Source organism: Nymphalis io, chromosome 15 (genome assembly GCF_905147045.1).
Source record: "Nymphalis io chromosome 15, ilAglIoxx1.1, whole genome shotgun sequence".
NCBI lineage: Eukaryota > Metazoa > Arthropoda > Insecta > Lepidoptera > Nymphalidae > Nymphalis > Nymphalis io.
In genome coordinates, this window is record NC_065902.1 from 1,908,487 (window position 1) to 1,923,317 (window position 14,831).

The window sequence follows — 14,831 nt, forward strand, 5'->3', positions numbered from 1 at the left end:
TCTTAAAAAATATCTGATTAATTAATGTTTAAAAATAAATATAAATTAATTATAATAATTTAAATCTTTGTCATGCAGTTATAATGAATAAACTATTTGAACTGTTAAACTAAAATAATTATTTCATTAATTATAATTGACAATCGCAATTTTTTCTCATTTAACTTAGCGTTTGTAATAGGTAATGAAAATAATATATTTTTTTAAATTAGTTTAAATATGTTTCTGTAATAAAGATTTTTTTTTCAATTTTATTCGAAAAGCAAAAGCACAAAATGATCTGACAGTAATATTTTCTCGCCGAGCTGTAATATTAAAGTTCTTAATACTTTATCTTATAAATATTTTAGATTTACATAACATACACCAATTTACATATATGTATATATTAAACAATACAATCCATTTAAGCTGTTACGTTATACAAGAATTATTTATTAATTATTAAATGTTAAATTCCAAAATCAGTTACAATTTTATTTCTACTTTTATTGTAATAATATATATATATTTTAATATTTACAAGCAATTCGAGTTCTATGGCTACATATTTGTCTATATTATACAGCTAAGAGGCATAACTTGCGATTGCCATATCACATATATAGCAGTATTATATATCTTAATTATTATATATGAAGAATTTAAAATAAGTTATTACAAGTACGTATTGAGGATACAACGTGCGTACAATCTACCTTCGTGACTGCACGCATGTTGCCTTTAAACATGAATGAAGCACATTATATTTGCGAAACACCATTTAAATAAATACTGATATGGATATAGAATAATTTGATCATAACCTTAATATGTAACGGTTTCTAGTATTCATAAAAATAATGTATGAGACAAAATGATCAAATCGAAAATATATTGAGAACGTTACTACAAAACCTGAGACAGACAAAGTAACGAAGCCGCGAAATGGTCTATGTAATACAAATAGTATTACCCAACATACTATTGTTTCTAAACGTACGGTTAAGTCGCACGCAAGCAATTTGCTACCGTATATGGTAGCGTATTTAAAATAAAACTACTCAGGAAAAGCTTACGAATATATAAACATGTATTTATACAAGGGCAAAATGGAAATATTTTTGTTCTACAAATCAGTTCTGAATAATGAATGATACTTTTATATAGTATTTTTAAATTAAAGTTTTTTATGAAAATCTCAACTCGTTAGTCTAGTTTTAATTAATACTAGTTTATTATCTTATAAATAATGCGTAGTCATATTTTTAATTCGTTTTATTTTATTTCATGTTTTTAATATACATATTTAGAATATAGTTTACATATATATGACAGTCTCCGTGTATATTTTGAAAAGGCAGTGTGGTTGGAAAGTAAACATTGATAACATTTATACAGCTCCTTTATTATATTCTAGATCAAATTAATTTAGCTTAGAGACAATTTCCAATTAATTACAGACCAAAGTCATTTGAGGTTTAACTATTTTATAAATTATTTTAATACATTTGCTTGTGAATTAGCAAGAGATTTTAAAAGTATTTTTATTATTGAGAGCTAAATCAAATATCCTAAGCCCCTAGGCACTTTTTTATTTGAGGTCCAGAAATCCGAAGCCACTCACTTTTCTAAGTACCCAGTTTTCATTTAATTATAGATTCATTTATCAACTATATATTGCATTAAATAATATGAATTTATAATTTCAATATTAAAAACATACTAATATTAATTTAAAATATATGAAAATCATGTTACGTTCCCTCTATAATTACACTGATTCATTAATCCTACGAAAACGCAACAACATACATCTACTGCAACTCTCTACCCTGAGCCATTTATAGTTTTCAATTTATACACACATGAACATGTCAACTTATTGTGCTGCATAACAATGCAAGCTCAGCCTTGGATCGAATAAGAGGTTAGGGGCAACACTGGCCTGCGCCAAATGTGATTCGTCTGCTGTAAGCTTGAGCTCCTATAGAATCGCTTACCACTTCACAAGCAATATGTAAAAGGAATTACAAGATCTTTTCTTACTTACAATTACAAATCGAGACAATTGAAAGGGTTTTTTTTTTTCAAAACTTAGTTTTATTTTAATTTAAAATTAACAGCAGTTTAATATACTTAACCAATTAATTAATAATTTAAGCATCAGAACATATAATATGAATAATCTTGCTCCCACTCATTTTATTATCCAAAAATTTCTTTAGTCCTATATGGTGTGGATATTTTTTACCCAATCACATAGCAATCACTTAATAAATATATCCTGTTTCATGTTACACTATTGTCTGATAGAAACCCAAAAAAGTTATGTCACAGATCAAGGCCTTTTTTCGAAATTTTGTGCAAAGATAAATTTCATAGTTATAGTAAATATAATAATTACTATACAATTATTCATTTAACCATAGATTTATAAGTTGCACGGGTTAACTGACAAATCCATTACGAAATATTTCAATTGGTCATAAAAAATAACTCGGAAAAATAACTTTGTTCTTTTTTGGATAAAATTTAACAAAATGCCTCATAATGTTGAACTAAAATTTTTTTTTTGTTTCTATATGACAATAGATAAAGAATAAATACAGTATCATTCAAAGTTAACATCTCAACAAATGGGAATGACTTAACCTCTTTCACTTTGTACACAATCACTTAGGTATTTGTTTTGTTCTTCTACACAATATATTACGATACACTATTGTTTCAGGTTCATAGCACTTTTTTAAGTCACTTTCATACGACGGTCAGTGTCATTTCACTAGTCTATGACAATTACATCATTCGCTAACAATCATTTGTTCGGTGAAGTCAATCCTAAGGCTGCTGACAATAGACGCACTACATTTTTCTGCTCAGTTCCTTCATTTTCTGTAAAAAAAAAACAAAAAATATATAACGATATTCTTAATAATCATAATAACAAGTTCACTATCTTGTTGGTCTACTGGATTAAACAATTAAAGTGAAACCTTTTTGCATCATGTAAGTTTTATACTCTGGGTTAAATAATGTTTTTAGCACTTGTGAAATTTATTATAAGGTTTTAACATACATTTAATATTGTTAAAAAGTTATTTCTATACCTTTCGCAAAACAATATTTCTTTAGAAAAATAAAAAAGACAATTAATACACACCATCAGCGCCCGTAACATGTTTCTCAAGGTTCAGCTTCTCTTGTGCCACTTGATAAATGCCCTCTTCAATTGTCCCAGCACTTAACAAACGGTAGATCGTTACAGGACGAGTTTGACCCATTCTGTGACATCTGGAACAGATTAAATAAATTTGTTTATAATTTTTAATCGAAACTATATTAAAATTTATGACAATTAGTAGCATTCTCTAAGTGTCAACATCGAGGTCCTTGAATAAAGCCTCGCTTACTAGATCATCAAAGTAGACAATACACAATACATATTCAAGCAAAAATTCTCTTAAATCAAATCAAATAAAATATTCATTAGAATTTCAATATTCATTCGAGAGAAATCGGAATTTAGAAGAATATGTTTTATTTTATGATGTAATATTCTTTTAATGAACAATTATACTATGTATAAACATAGTTATTTATGATATGGTTCTTGGTATTATAAATCTTGGTATTAAAAAAAGCTTTTTACGTTTTGAATAAAAAAATACTGACATGTTGTTTGAATTTTTTTTACTAAATACAACCTTTTATTTAATGTAGCTTTTATGTAATGCTAATGTTTAAGCTTTTATGTAACATATCAATTTTATTATCACCAATTTACCAGCGACAAAATGAGTCCTGAAATTTCAACTGAATCAGTTTGATAGGACTTGTTGCAAATCAAATGCAAGATTGGACCCACACATACTTACAGTTGAAGTTAAATAAAAGCTAGCAAAATTCCATAGTACCAATAATAATTTTATTTAAAACGTAACATTTACCTGTCCTCAGCCTGTTTGTCATTATAAGGGTTGAAATCAATATCATGAATGATCACAGTATCTGCAGCCGTTAGATTTATTCCAAGACCTCCTGCTTTTGTAGACAACAGGAACACAAATATGTCCTCATTGTTATACCGATCAATTAGATCTTGTCTGTAACCGAGCAGAAGTAGCAAATTAATTCAATCATCATGCATAGATTTTGATGAAACGAAATACCTAACCTAAAAAAAAGTATATGTGACATTTCAAATTAAATCAAATTATGGAAAACAAGATTAAGTTTCTTCTACTTATAATCGTAGAAAACAATTTCATTATCAACCATTAATATATAGTGCCCTAAATTCCATGTACACAAAGATTAAAATTCAATATATTTATTTACTTGCTGGTAGGGATTTGTGTAAGCTCATCTGGGTAGATAACACCCACTCATCAGATATACTACTGCAAAACAGCAGCACTTGGTTTTGTTGTGTTCTGGTTTGAAGGTAAGTAATCAAGTTTTTTTTTTTTTTATATTCGGCGGGAGGACAAATGACTACTGTCTTATCTTGAGAATCTACTCCACCTGATGGTAAGTGGTAGTAGAGTCCAAACGCGACGGCCAGTACAGACGGGAAAAACGTTCTGCACTAGCCGCCTTCGCCTTGCCGGCCCGCAAGATGCCTCTTCACGCCTCGTTTGAAGGAACCCGGGTTGTAAGAGGAGGGGAACACGTGAGCTGGTAAGGAATTCAATTTTTTTGGAAGTGCGACAAAGAAAGGAGTTGCCAAATTTCTTTGTTCGCGATGGAATTGATGTCACAGTTAGGCGGTGACATCGAGAACCAGCTCGCGTGGACTAAAGAAGGAAGGGGGAAGCAGGAATTAGAGAGAATAATTCCTCAGAGCACTCGCCGTGATACAGTTTCTAAGTGTAACTACAGACAAGACAGACATTAAGCTCTTAGTTGCCATGGTTGTGGTCAATTGGTGATGGTTAATATTTCTTCAAATGCCAATGTCTCTTGCTTGTGATGACCATTTAACATCAGATGGCCTATTTTTCCGTCTGCAGGGGCCCAGGACAACAAAGTTCAATGTTTCACATGCAGAATGACACAATATATCAGTCACAGCTCATTGGTCTACTACATCTGGGGCATACAGGTATATGAGATATGTTATAATTACACTTATTTAAAAAAAATGACTCAAAACTATATTTAAAACAGAAATAATAATTCATGTTGTCAAATGCCATAGTTTCTACTATGATATCATACGTATGTATGATAGTCAATAACTTGCTCAAAATTAAAAATATATTAACACATTAATAAATAAATAAATATGACAGCTCCATCAATTTTATACTGAGTCGGTTATCATCTAGGATATTACCCACCTTTCATTAACAGCAGTACTGCCGTCTAGCCTTAAATAGCGGTAGTTACGTAGTCTGAGGTATGGTTCGATGATGTCCAGCATCATTGTAAACTGGCTGAAGATTAGGACACGGTGACCTTCCTCTTTAAGCTTGGGCAACATCTCATCCAATTTAAGGAATTTACCAGAATCTTCTATCAAATGATCTGGCACCGAGAATGATCTAATACACTGAAATTTGAATAAAATAAAATTTTAATAACATGAAATATTCACACAAATATCTATCTCTTATATGTCTGTTTTAATGTAAATTATTAGCATGTAAAGGCAATTACATAGAATAAATTATCAACGGAAACTAGCTGACTAAGATATTATAGTACTGTTAACATAATCCGATGGGATGGCCACCATTGTGTGATATAATTGAAACTTTAATAAAAGAATGTCATCTCACCGAATACTGCTGGGTGAGTTGGTGCATCTGGAAGTCGGACATGCACATGAGGTCCTCAAACACGTACTGCTCGTTCTTCTCCTTGTGCGCGGGGTCGCGTGCCAGGCGCGCCGCCATCTTGCGCGTGACGGCCGCGTCGTAGTGGAAGCGCAGCAGCAGCGGGTGGTTGGCCAGCTTGCGCATGTCCATCATCATCGATATACCGCTCTGCTCGGTCGTTGCGTGTATCTGTTGATAGGTCATAACATATTATTATTTTCGTGGATACTAGTGGGCCGAAAGTTTTGCTCACAGATATTCTATTTCTATTACATTAAAAGGTTTAGGCAAGCTTAACATATCCAAAAATCTTTGATGGTTACTATAAATAGTATAAATCAAATCAAATGAATCAAATCTTGTGAGCTAAATTAGAAGCTCAGTGCTTGTTACCCTTTGGAGAAAAATTAAATTTAACATTTTGGTTTGGTTAAATGACAATGCTATTTTATGCTAAGCACAACCTGATTTACACACAGGATTAGCTCCAGACGATGAAACTCCTCAATGGTTAACAGCATAGACAATACTGTTTAAGTTTTTTTTTTTAAAGTATAATAAATACGAACTGTGCCATCCTTTGCAGAGAATCCGGCAATGAGTTCCTTATACTGCCTCTGCTGTTTCTCGGACATGGGACACAGCTCTGTATGGTTGGTTTTTTTTGGCAGGTCCTGTAGTACATCACGTTTCAACCTCCTTAGTACGAAAGGCTTCATAATACGCTTGGCCTGTGTTATCTGGCTCTGTTCAAAGGCTGGCACGTCATCATCTGTGTTACCATTTGTTTTCTTTGTGGTTTTTGCTTTCTGAAATTTAATGAGAAATAATATTTATATTAACAGAGAGATCTATATACAATAGAGAGACACTATCCATTTCTTATTATTAAATGTTTGTTTTCTATTATTTAAAAAGAAATGAAACCTTACTAATATTACAAATGCGAAAGTAAGTTTGTTTGTTTGTTACGTTTTCACGGCTTAACTACTCAACTGTTTATCACGAACCTTGGATAGGTGTTGTATAGAAGTACAAAAAAGGATAGGGTTCCTAGCACCTGCCTTTCAATTTTTTTTTTTTTATAGAATAGAAAGGCGGACAAGCATATGGGCCACCTGATGGTTAGTGGTCACCAACACCCATAGACATTAGCGTTGTAAGACATATTAACCATCGCTTACATCACCAATGCGCCACCCTTATGTCCCTTGGGACATAAGGGTGGCCAATGTAATTACAGGCACAAGTGCCTGTAATTACATTGGCTCACTCACCCATCAAACCGGCACACAACAATATCAAGTACTGCTATTTTGCGGTAGAATATCTGATGAGTGAGTGGTACCTACCTAGATGAGCTTGCAGAAAGCTCTAACTCCAGTAAAAATTAATGGTTAAAAACCAGGTACAGGGGAATAGCTTAGTGTAGTAACATACAGCAATATATTATATTTACTTCTGATATTTGTATAAAATATATACATAATGTCTGATTAATATATATAGCTTATCTTTGCAAAATTAAGATGGATCGGTCTGTTGGTGTAAAATGGTATGTTAAAAACAGATTTTAATTCGACTCAAAACAATATGTATCGTGTATACACTATTATTTATAGTTGGAAAATAATTATAATGAAAAATAATAATAATTTCATGTACAAGGTTAATTGTTATTAACTATGTAATGTTATGTTCATGAGTTCATGCAATATATTTGCTGACGATAATAACTTACCGCATTCTTTTGGAACAAGCTCTTCAAATCATCAGTTTTACCAGAGAACATGTGTGGCATCACAAAGCATAGAAGTGACATCAACTCGACTAAGTTGTTTTGTAAAGGTGTCCCCGTTAGTAGCAGGCGGTGTTTGGACTGAAATTATAATACAGACCGTAAGCATATTTTTTAATAATAAATGATAAAACGATAACTGTTTTATATTATTCATCTTAATATATATTGTGTCCTTATTGTCAAGCATTAAAATAATTATTAGATTATTTAAGCCTACTAGAACCTTTTTTTATTTTCAAGTGTTTATCAACAGTGTTTACAAAATATTAATATTTATCTCTAAAATCTGTTTTAAAACGTTTTTCACGAACACTACAAATTACTGATGTTAGGGCTTTGTGCAAGCTCACCTGGGTAGGTACCACCCATTCATCAGATATTCTACCGCAAAACAGCAGTACTTGGTATTGTTGTGTTCTGGTTTGAAGGGTAAGCCAATGTAATTACAGGCAATAGTACAGTAAATACAATCTTAGGTCCTTTAGGCGATGTAAGCGATGGTTAACATTTCTTACAGTGCCAATGTCTAAGGACGTTGGTGACCACTTACCATCAGGGCAGCCCATATGCTCGTCCGCCTTCCTATACTATAAAAAAAAATACACTAAACTATCTAAGTAAATACCGAGTGTAATTTACCTTTATTTTTAATAAGTTGTCATATCTTTGAGTTGACATATTTTTAAGCATATGCGCTTCGTCATATATGACATAGTGCATCGGCGTTATACGGAACATCTTGCGTTCTTCGGGACAGCTGCTCACCATTGTATAACTATGTAAATGAGTTTCATTGAGTAACCAATTACTTTTCAAATTATTATTATTTCAACAACATATTATCAATAAGGTTATTAAAGGATGATTAAAAAAAATTCAAAACCAATATAATCTATATAATGGATAATAAACAAACAGTAAAAATTGCGTTTTTGGTATTATATATAATTTTATAATTAAAGAAATGGCTACATCCGAAATGAGTTAATAACGATACTATCTAGAAATAAAAATGTAGATTTGTTTAAAAAATTATAATTAAATGATATGTCAATCTAATAAAAAGAAAACCATTAATAAATATATAATCAAATTAAAGTTTAATGATTAACTTGTTTAAAGCAGAATTTTTACTATATTTTAAATTATATGAATTATAAAATATTTATAATAAAATCCTTACGTTGTAAGAACGATGTCAATTTGATCTAATCCCCGCGAATATTCAATGCGAAGCAGTCGCCTCTCCTCTGGGTTACCGTAATACTTGCTAACACGTAGCGACGGACACCAGCGGGCCAACTCACTACTCCAATTATCTATAACATTAATTATTTTGATTATTTTTTTATATAATATAGGTAAGCGAACGAGTGCCTTGGGCATACCACTCATGGAAATCGGCACTGTAAGAAATATTAACAGTTCCTTACGTTTACAATGTCACAGTAACAGCCTGTTAATGTCCCACTGTTGGGCTAGCCTCCTCTCCCTTTTGAGGAGAAGGTTTGGAGCTTATTCCACCACGCTGCTCCAATGCGGTTTGGTGGAATACACATGTGGAAGAATTTCAGTGAAATTCGATACATGCAGGTTTCCTCACGATGTTTTCCTTCATCGTCATGCTTGACGAGATAAATTATAAACACAAATTAAGCACATGAAAATTCAGTGGTGCTTGCCGGGATGAACCCACGATCCTCGGTTAAGATTCACGCGTTCTAACCACTAGGCCATCTCGGCTTTTTTACAATTACAATGTCAATGCGCCTCCAACTTTGGGAATTAAGATGTTATATCCCTTGTGCCTGTACTTACACTGGCTCACTCATCCTTCAAACTGGAACTCAACAATGCTAAGTATTAAGCGGAATGCATCTTAGAATACATAGTTAGCATTCGTTGGCGTTGACGGTATAAGAAATATTTCTTACAATATATATATATGGGCACTATTATTTTAACAGCAATTTAAAAAAAACTAATGACTCACCTAGTGTGGAAGCTGGTACGACGACCAAATGTGTTCCCCTGGCTTGTCCTGTCTCTTTCAAGTGTGCAAGGAAAGCGATCACCTGGACGGTTTTCCCTAAGCCCATTTCATCCGCAAGAATACCGGACACTCCTTGCTTGTGCAGCACCGCTAACCAGTTGAGTCCTACTAGCTGGTATGGTGCTAATTTTAAACTGAAAAATAAATAGGTTTTTTTAAATTTCGTTGGTATAATAAATCTATATTTGTATAGTCCGATTTTAATATTTTTATTTGGATAACATAGTCCTTTGAAACGAAACTTATGCTCAAATATAAACATTATAATAATAATAACATCTTGGGGCATTATTCACACACGGCCATCTGATCCCAAACTAAGCAGAGCTTGTACTATGGAAACCAGACAACTAATATACTACTTTTCTTTTGCAAATACATACTTATATAGATAATTACACCCAGACTCAGAACGAACAGACATGTTCATGCACACAAATATCTGTCCTGCGTGGGAATCGAACCCACAACCTTCGGCGTGAAAGGCAGGTCTAATCTACGAACCACGCCAACCGGCTCGTCACATTATAAACACAGGATACGAAAGCTTAGGAGAAAAAATTCTGAAACCGTTATATCCGGAAGTGTATCGCCGTCAAGGCTTCTTGTCTCGCTCACTATATCAAGCGATACACGATCACTTAACATAAAAGAAAATACAATATATATATTTTAAACAAATTTGTTACCTTGAATCTAAAGTGGTCGGCTGCTTCAACCGGCCCGCTCCAGCAGCCACAGCAGACTCCAGCTGCTGAGCGAGACCGACGCACTTTTTCATCAACCTCTGTATGTTGTTTCTGGTACAGAGGAGCTCTTGTGTTGAATTCAATAAATCCGTGCTCAGCATCTTGTTGTTATTGAACTTCTCTACCTGGACACAAAATTATATTCACATTTTATAACTCTAAAATCAAGTATCAAAATCGATTCATCCAACTTCAATTTTCACGTCTTACCATATCAAGCCATCCCTTGAAAGGTCTCTGTGCTATGATGGCCTCCGCTTTTTTCTGTGAACAGCCACTGAGCAATGAGAGTTCATTCATGTTGCTTGTGTTTAGGAATTCGAATACTTTTCTCTTATCGCCCACGAGATCATCAGTTATTTCGTTGTCTGAATCATCACTGAAATAGAAAAATTAAGAAACATAAGTTTTGAGGCCAGACATAAATAATTACATACTTGATTGATTTCTTAAAAAAAATACTATTCAAATAACCATTGTATATATTCCTTAGGCTGTTCAAAACAGAACTCATCACTAATTATACTCAATCCTATGGGTTTATAAATTTTTGTTGATCATTTCAATATGATTGACAGAAACACATCACATAGCATTGATGCTATGATGCAAGTTTAGAAATGTTGATGTTTTAAATTAATACCAATGTCAATTGCAAAAGAAGATGAAAATGTATTTTCAAACAAGTATTTACATTTATGATTTTAATATAATAATTGTCATTCCTTAATAAAGATTTCATTGTATCTCTAGTGGAAGGAACAACAAGAATCAAATAAAAATGTACAGCATTATTTTTTAATTATAATTTTTTTATAATTTATATGAAATTAATAAAATGAACAGAATCAAATTAACTATTATTCACTTAGTGGTTCAGCTTATTGCAATCTCGAACCGGATAGGTACGACTCACTCATCAGATATTCTGACGCCAGGCAGCAATATTTAGTATTTGTTGCGTTCCGGTTTAAAGGGTGAGTGAGACACTGTAACTACAGGCACAGGAGGAACATAGCATCTTAGTTCCCAAGGTTGGTGGCGCATTAGCGATCTAAGGAATGGTTAATATTTCTTACAGTGCCAATGTCTATGTGCAGTGATGACCATTTACCATCCGGTGGCTCATTCAATTTTATATAAAAAAAATACGAATCATACCTATCATAAACTCTGTCGTCCTTTCCTTTTCTGACTCCATAATCGTCATCCTCACTACCACTGCTCCCTCTCCGAGCCCTTCCACCCTTACCAGCTAAGGACTTTCTAACAACTACACTAGGTCCACTTGTCACTCTGACTACCCCCATTCCATTAGATTTAGGCAATTGCCCTGAGAAGCCTGGCCGGGATGCGAAGAAGGTGGAAGGTGAGGCCTTGTCATCACTTTCAGGGTCATGCTTTAAAAGCTCATCACGTGATCTTTCTTCATTCCAACCATGTTTAACCAAAGTATTTTTGACGAACTGTAACATTTCACATGGTCACAACTACTGACTGTATAGAATAAAAAAGATAAATATGCTCTAACCATTTGGTTATTCACTATTTGACATCTGCCGTAGAACGTAACTATTCCAATTTACGTATTAAACTTTTTTTACGTATAAAATTGACAATTGTAATATTAAAATACGAAATAAAAAATTTATAAATATGTAAACTAACTAACGTAAAAGTTTCAATTTAAAAAAAAAAGAATATTTTTCTTCCTTACATTTATAAGGCTTTACAGTTACTTTCTATGGCTCTTAGTGACGGCATTAAATGTATTCAAACTAATAATCATTCGAAAATAATCATTTTACACATAGGTAAACAAGTATAGGAAAAGCCTTTACATCCGCGCAATAAAATATATTAATTAAACAACCTTCCTATATATTTCGAAAATAAGTCAATGGCTCATTTACAAGTTTTACTACAGTAAATATGTATCTATAAAACGGTATCTGCCTGTGATATTAAACTAAGTGCCTCTTTTTAAGTTAATATGGTTTTATGCGAGTTAACAAAGCCAGGACAATATTTTGTTATAATTTAACTACCACTGCTATCTATTAATTGAAATATTTTAAGAGATTACATGACAAATGTAATTCTATAATATAAAATTAATATAAAATTATCATCATATGTTTCTTATTCTTAGTCTTCCAACATTGAACTTTGATATAACAAACAAGTCTATACTTTATTGTAATACTATTATTTTCTATAAAAACCCGCGATATTAGAATTTAACGAAGTTACAATTTTTTTTTTGTTTTGACGAAGTTACAATTTAATAACGAAATAGCCAACAAAATAAAAGAAAATTTTATATAACAGAAAAATCTATAATGGCTGCTAAATACCAATTAAGGTGTCAATAATAAATCAACAATTAAAAAGTTAAATTGCTGCAGTAACTGTCTGTCAAAAAGTTAATAACTAATGGACCGAGTATTGTTATACATAAATAAAAACATAATTATATACCAAGAAAATTTGTCTATATAGATTTGCTTCTCTTTTTTTGTAAGTGCAAATAACTTATCAATAAATTGTATAAATAATAATGTGTAATTTGATTGAAGGACTAAAGGGAATCTATTGAGCTAGCAACTTACCAAAGGGGATATATCAGGAAACATTTCCAGCATGTTCCTGAACCTTCTCTCCTTAACGGCCGTGGTCAACTCCACAATTGGTTTCTTTGCTGGAGAAGCTGAATCATCAGAGTCTGAGTCCTGTATTCTGATCCGTTTGTACACTATTGGTCCATTTCTAATTGCTGTGTTTGGAGCAGGCATCCTTATTTGCTGTTCTGAATATGAGAGATAATAACTAGTTTCCATTCCACAACTTACAACTCAATAATATTATTTTTATTTTAGTAATTGTCATATTAGAAAAGGCCAATGTTTCACTGACTGTGAGTTGTCACTATTTCCAATTGGTCTTCAATATTTAGTAGATATTATATAACTAACTATATTTATATGCCAAATAACTATAAACTTCTTTAAATGATATTCTAGTTGCATTTATAAAACAAAGCAATAATTGAATCATTATTATTTATTGCTTTGCCAAAAAATTTATCATTTTAAATTATACATATAAGGGACATTATAGGAACACAAATATAATAAGAAAAACGAAATCAAAATCACTTATACTGGCAAGAGATAATTAAAATTTTTATTTAATGTTTACAACAATGTAACCAGAATCTTAAATAAAATACATGTTTATATTATTGTTATTGATGTTTATTATAATTATTGTTGATCACCAAGTTTTAACTGTTATTAGCAGATTCATTTTACTATGATTCATTATAATATGAAAAGTAAATAAATATTGTAAACACTTGTTTTTGTGTAATATGACAATTATATGAATAAAATGAAGATAAATGATTGTTTTTAATAATCAATAATATTTTTAAATCTTTGTACTATATTTTATAAGAATATAATAAAATATTACAAGACAAAAGACATGACTGATTTATTTATAGCTTTAAATATAAATTTAATTTAAAAATTTAAAGGGTGAAAATTTATTATTAAATTTGTAACAAGAAATTAAAGTATTTTTCCTGTTTTTAATATAAATATTTTTTTCCATTAACACTAGACAAGGATTTTTTGTTATTGTGTTTTTTGTAATATGAATTTTGTAGTTACAAATATATTATGCAATTGCAAAAATATAAGTTCGTTTATATTTATCAATTAACAGAAAACCAAGATATTAAGACTTTAATTTTAATAAAGAAATGGTAAGTGTGATAGTTCGTGTCCCAAGACTTAGTTTTTGTTCCTGAATTTAAGTTTAAAGTGAAATATGTGTAAGTACAAAAATATAATATTAAAGGCTGTATAAAATATTTTTCAGGTCATGGTTAAGAAAATTACAATTAAAACCGGCAAGGCAAAAAAAAACCTGAACTTCGAAACGTGACCAGGCAGGCTTCGATAAACGTGGTCGCAACTGTTCGTTACAGCTTGTCAAACACACGTGTCTTAACACCATTCCAGTCAAGATTTTTATTAATTTACTGTTAGTACTTACGATTACTCGATGGGGCCGATGTTACTGTCAAGGTTCCACTGGATCCAGGGGTAGGTTTCCTTTGAAACCGATACTGTCTTAGATAACTTAAAACACTTGGGCTAGTACTTTCAGACATCGTATTAAACAATAACGCAATAATCTACACCGAAACTTAATTACGAAATTTACTAAAACGTTGTAATTTTTACGAAAGTTTTACAAATTTTAAATCTTACACACTCTTTAAGCATGAAATCAACACTGCGGCCATTTTTATCCGCGAGACTAAAAAAAAATGTTTAACCAATGTTAATGTATGAAATATGACAGCTGATTATTTTAACCAATAGTATTTAAGATTATTAAATTTTGTGAAA

The 14,831-nt window shown here is 31.6% G+C and overlaps 1 protein-coding gene across 1 annotated transcript; it reads right to left on the bottom strand.

The window, feature by feature from the left end:
• Nucleotides 1-325: 325 nt before the first annotated feature.
• LOC126773588 (SWI/SNF-related matrix-associated actin-dependent regulator of chromatin subfamily A containing DEAD/H box 1 homolog) lies at nucleotides 326-14,717 on the bottom strand. The gene is made up of 15 exons (XM_050494555.1): nucleotides 14,473-14,717; nucleotides 13,020-13,216; nucleotides 11,569-11,873; nucleotides 10,618-10,786; nucleotides 10,348-10,532; nucleotides 9,599-9,792; nucleotides 8,789-8,924; nucleotides 8,245-8,380; nucleotides 7,546-7,683; nucleotides 6,374-6,613; nucleotides 5,766-5,993; nucleotides 5,325-5,536; nucleotides 3,930-4,085; nucleotides 3,143-3,273; nucleotides 326-2,874 (listed from the first exon to the last, which is right to left on the bottom strand). The coding sequence occupies exons 1-15, from the start codon at nucleotides 14,588-14,590 to the stop codon at nucleotides 2,798-2,800; spliced, it is 2,622 nt and encodes an 873-aa protein (XP_050350512.1). The 5' UTR covers nucleotides 14,591-14,717; the 3' UTR covers nucleotides 326-2,797.
• Nucleotides 14,718-14,831: the final 114 nt, after the last annotated feature.

Excerpts from the sequence above, each read along its gene's own strand:
- LOC126773588 (XM_050494555.1), bottom strand. The coding sequence starts at position 14,590 with ATGTCTGAAAGTACTAGCCCAAGTGTTTTAAGTTATCTAAGACAGTAT. Across the intron at positions 13,217-14,472 it reads ATCGGCCCCATCGAGTAATC|AACAGCAAATAAGGATGCCT; the intron begins GTAAGTACTAAC and ends TCTCATATTCAG. Across the intron at positions 5,994-6,373 it reads TCTCTGCAAAGGATGGCACA|ATACACGCAACGACCGAGCA; the intron begins GTTCGTATTTAT and ends ACCTATCAACAG.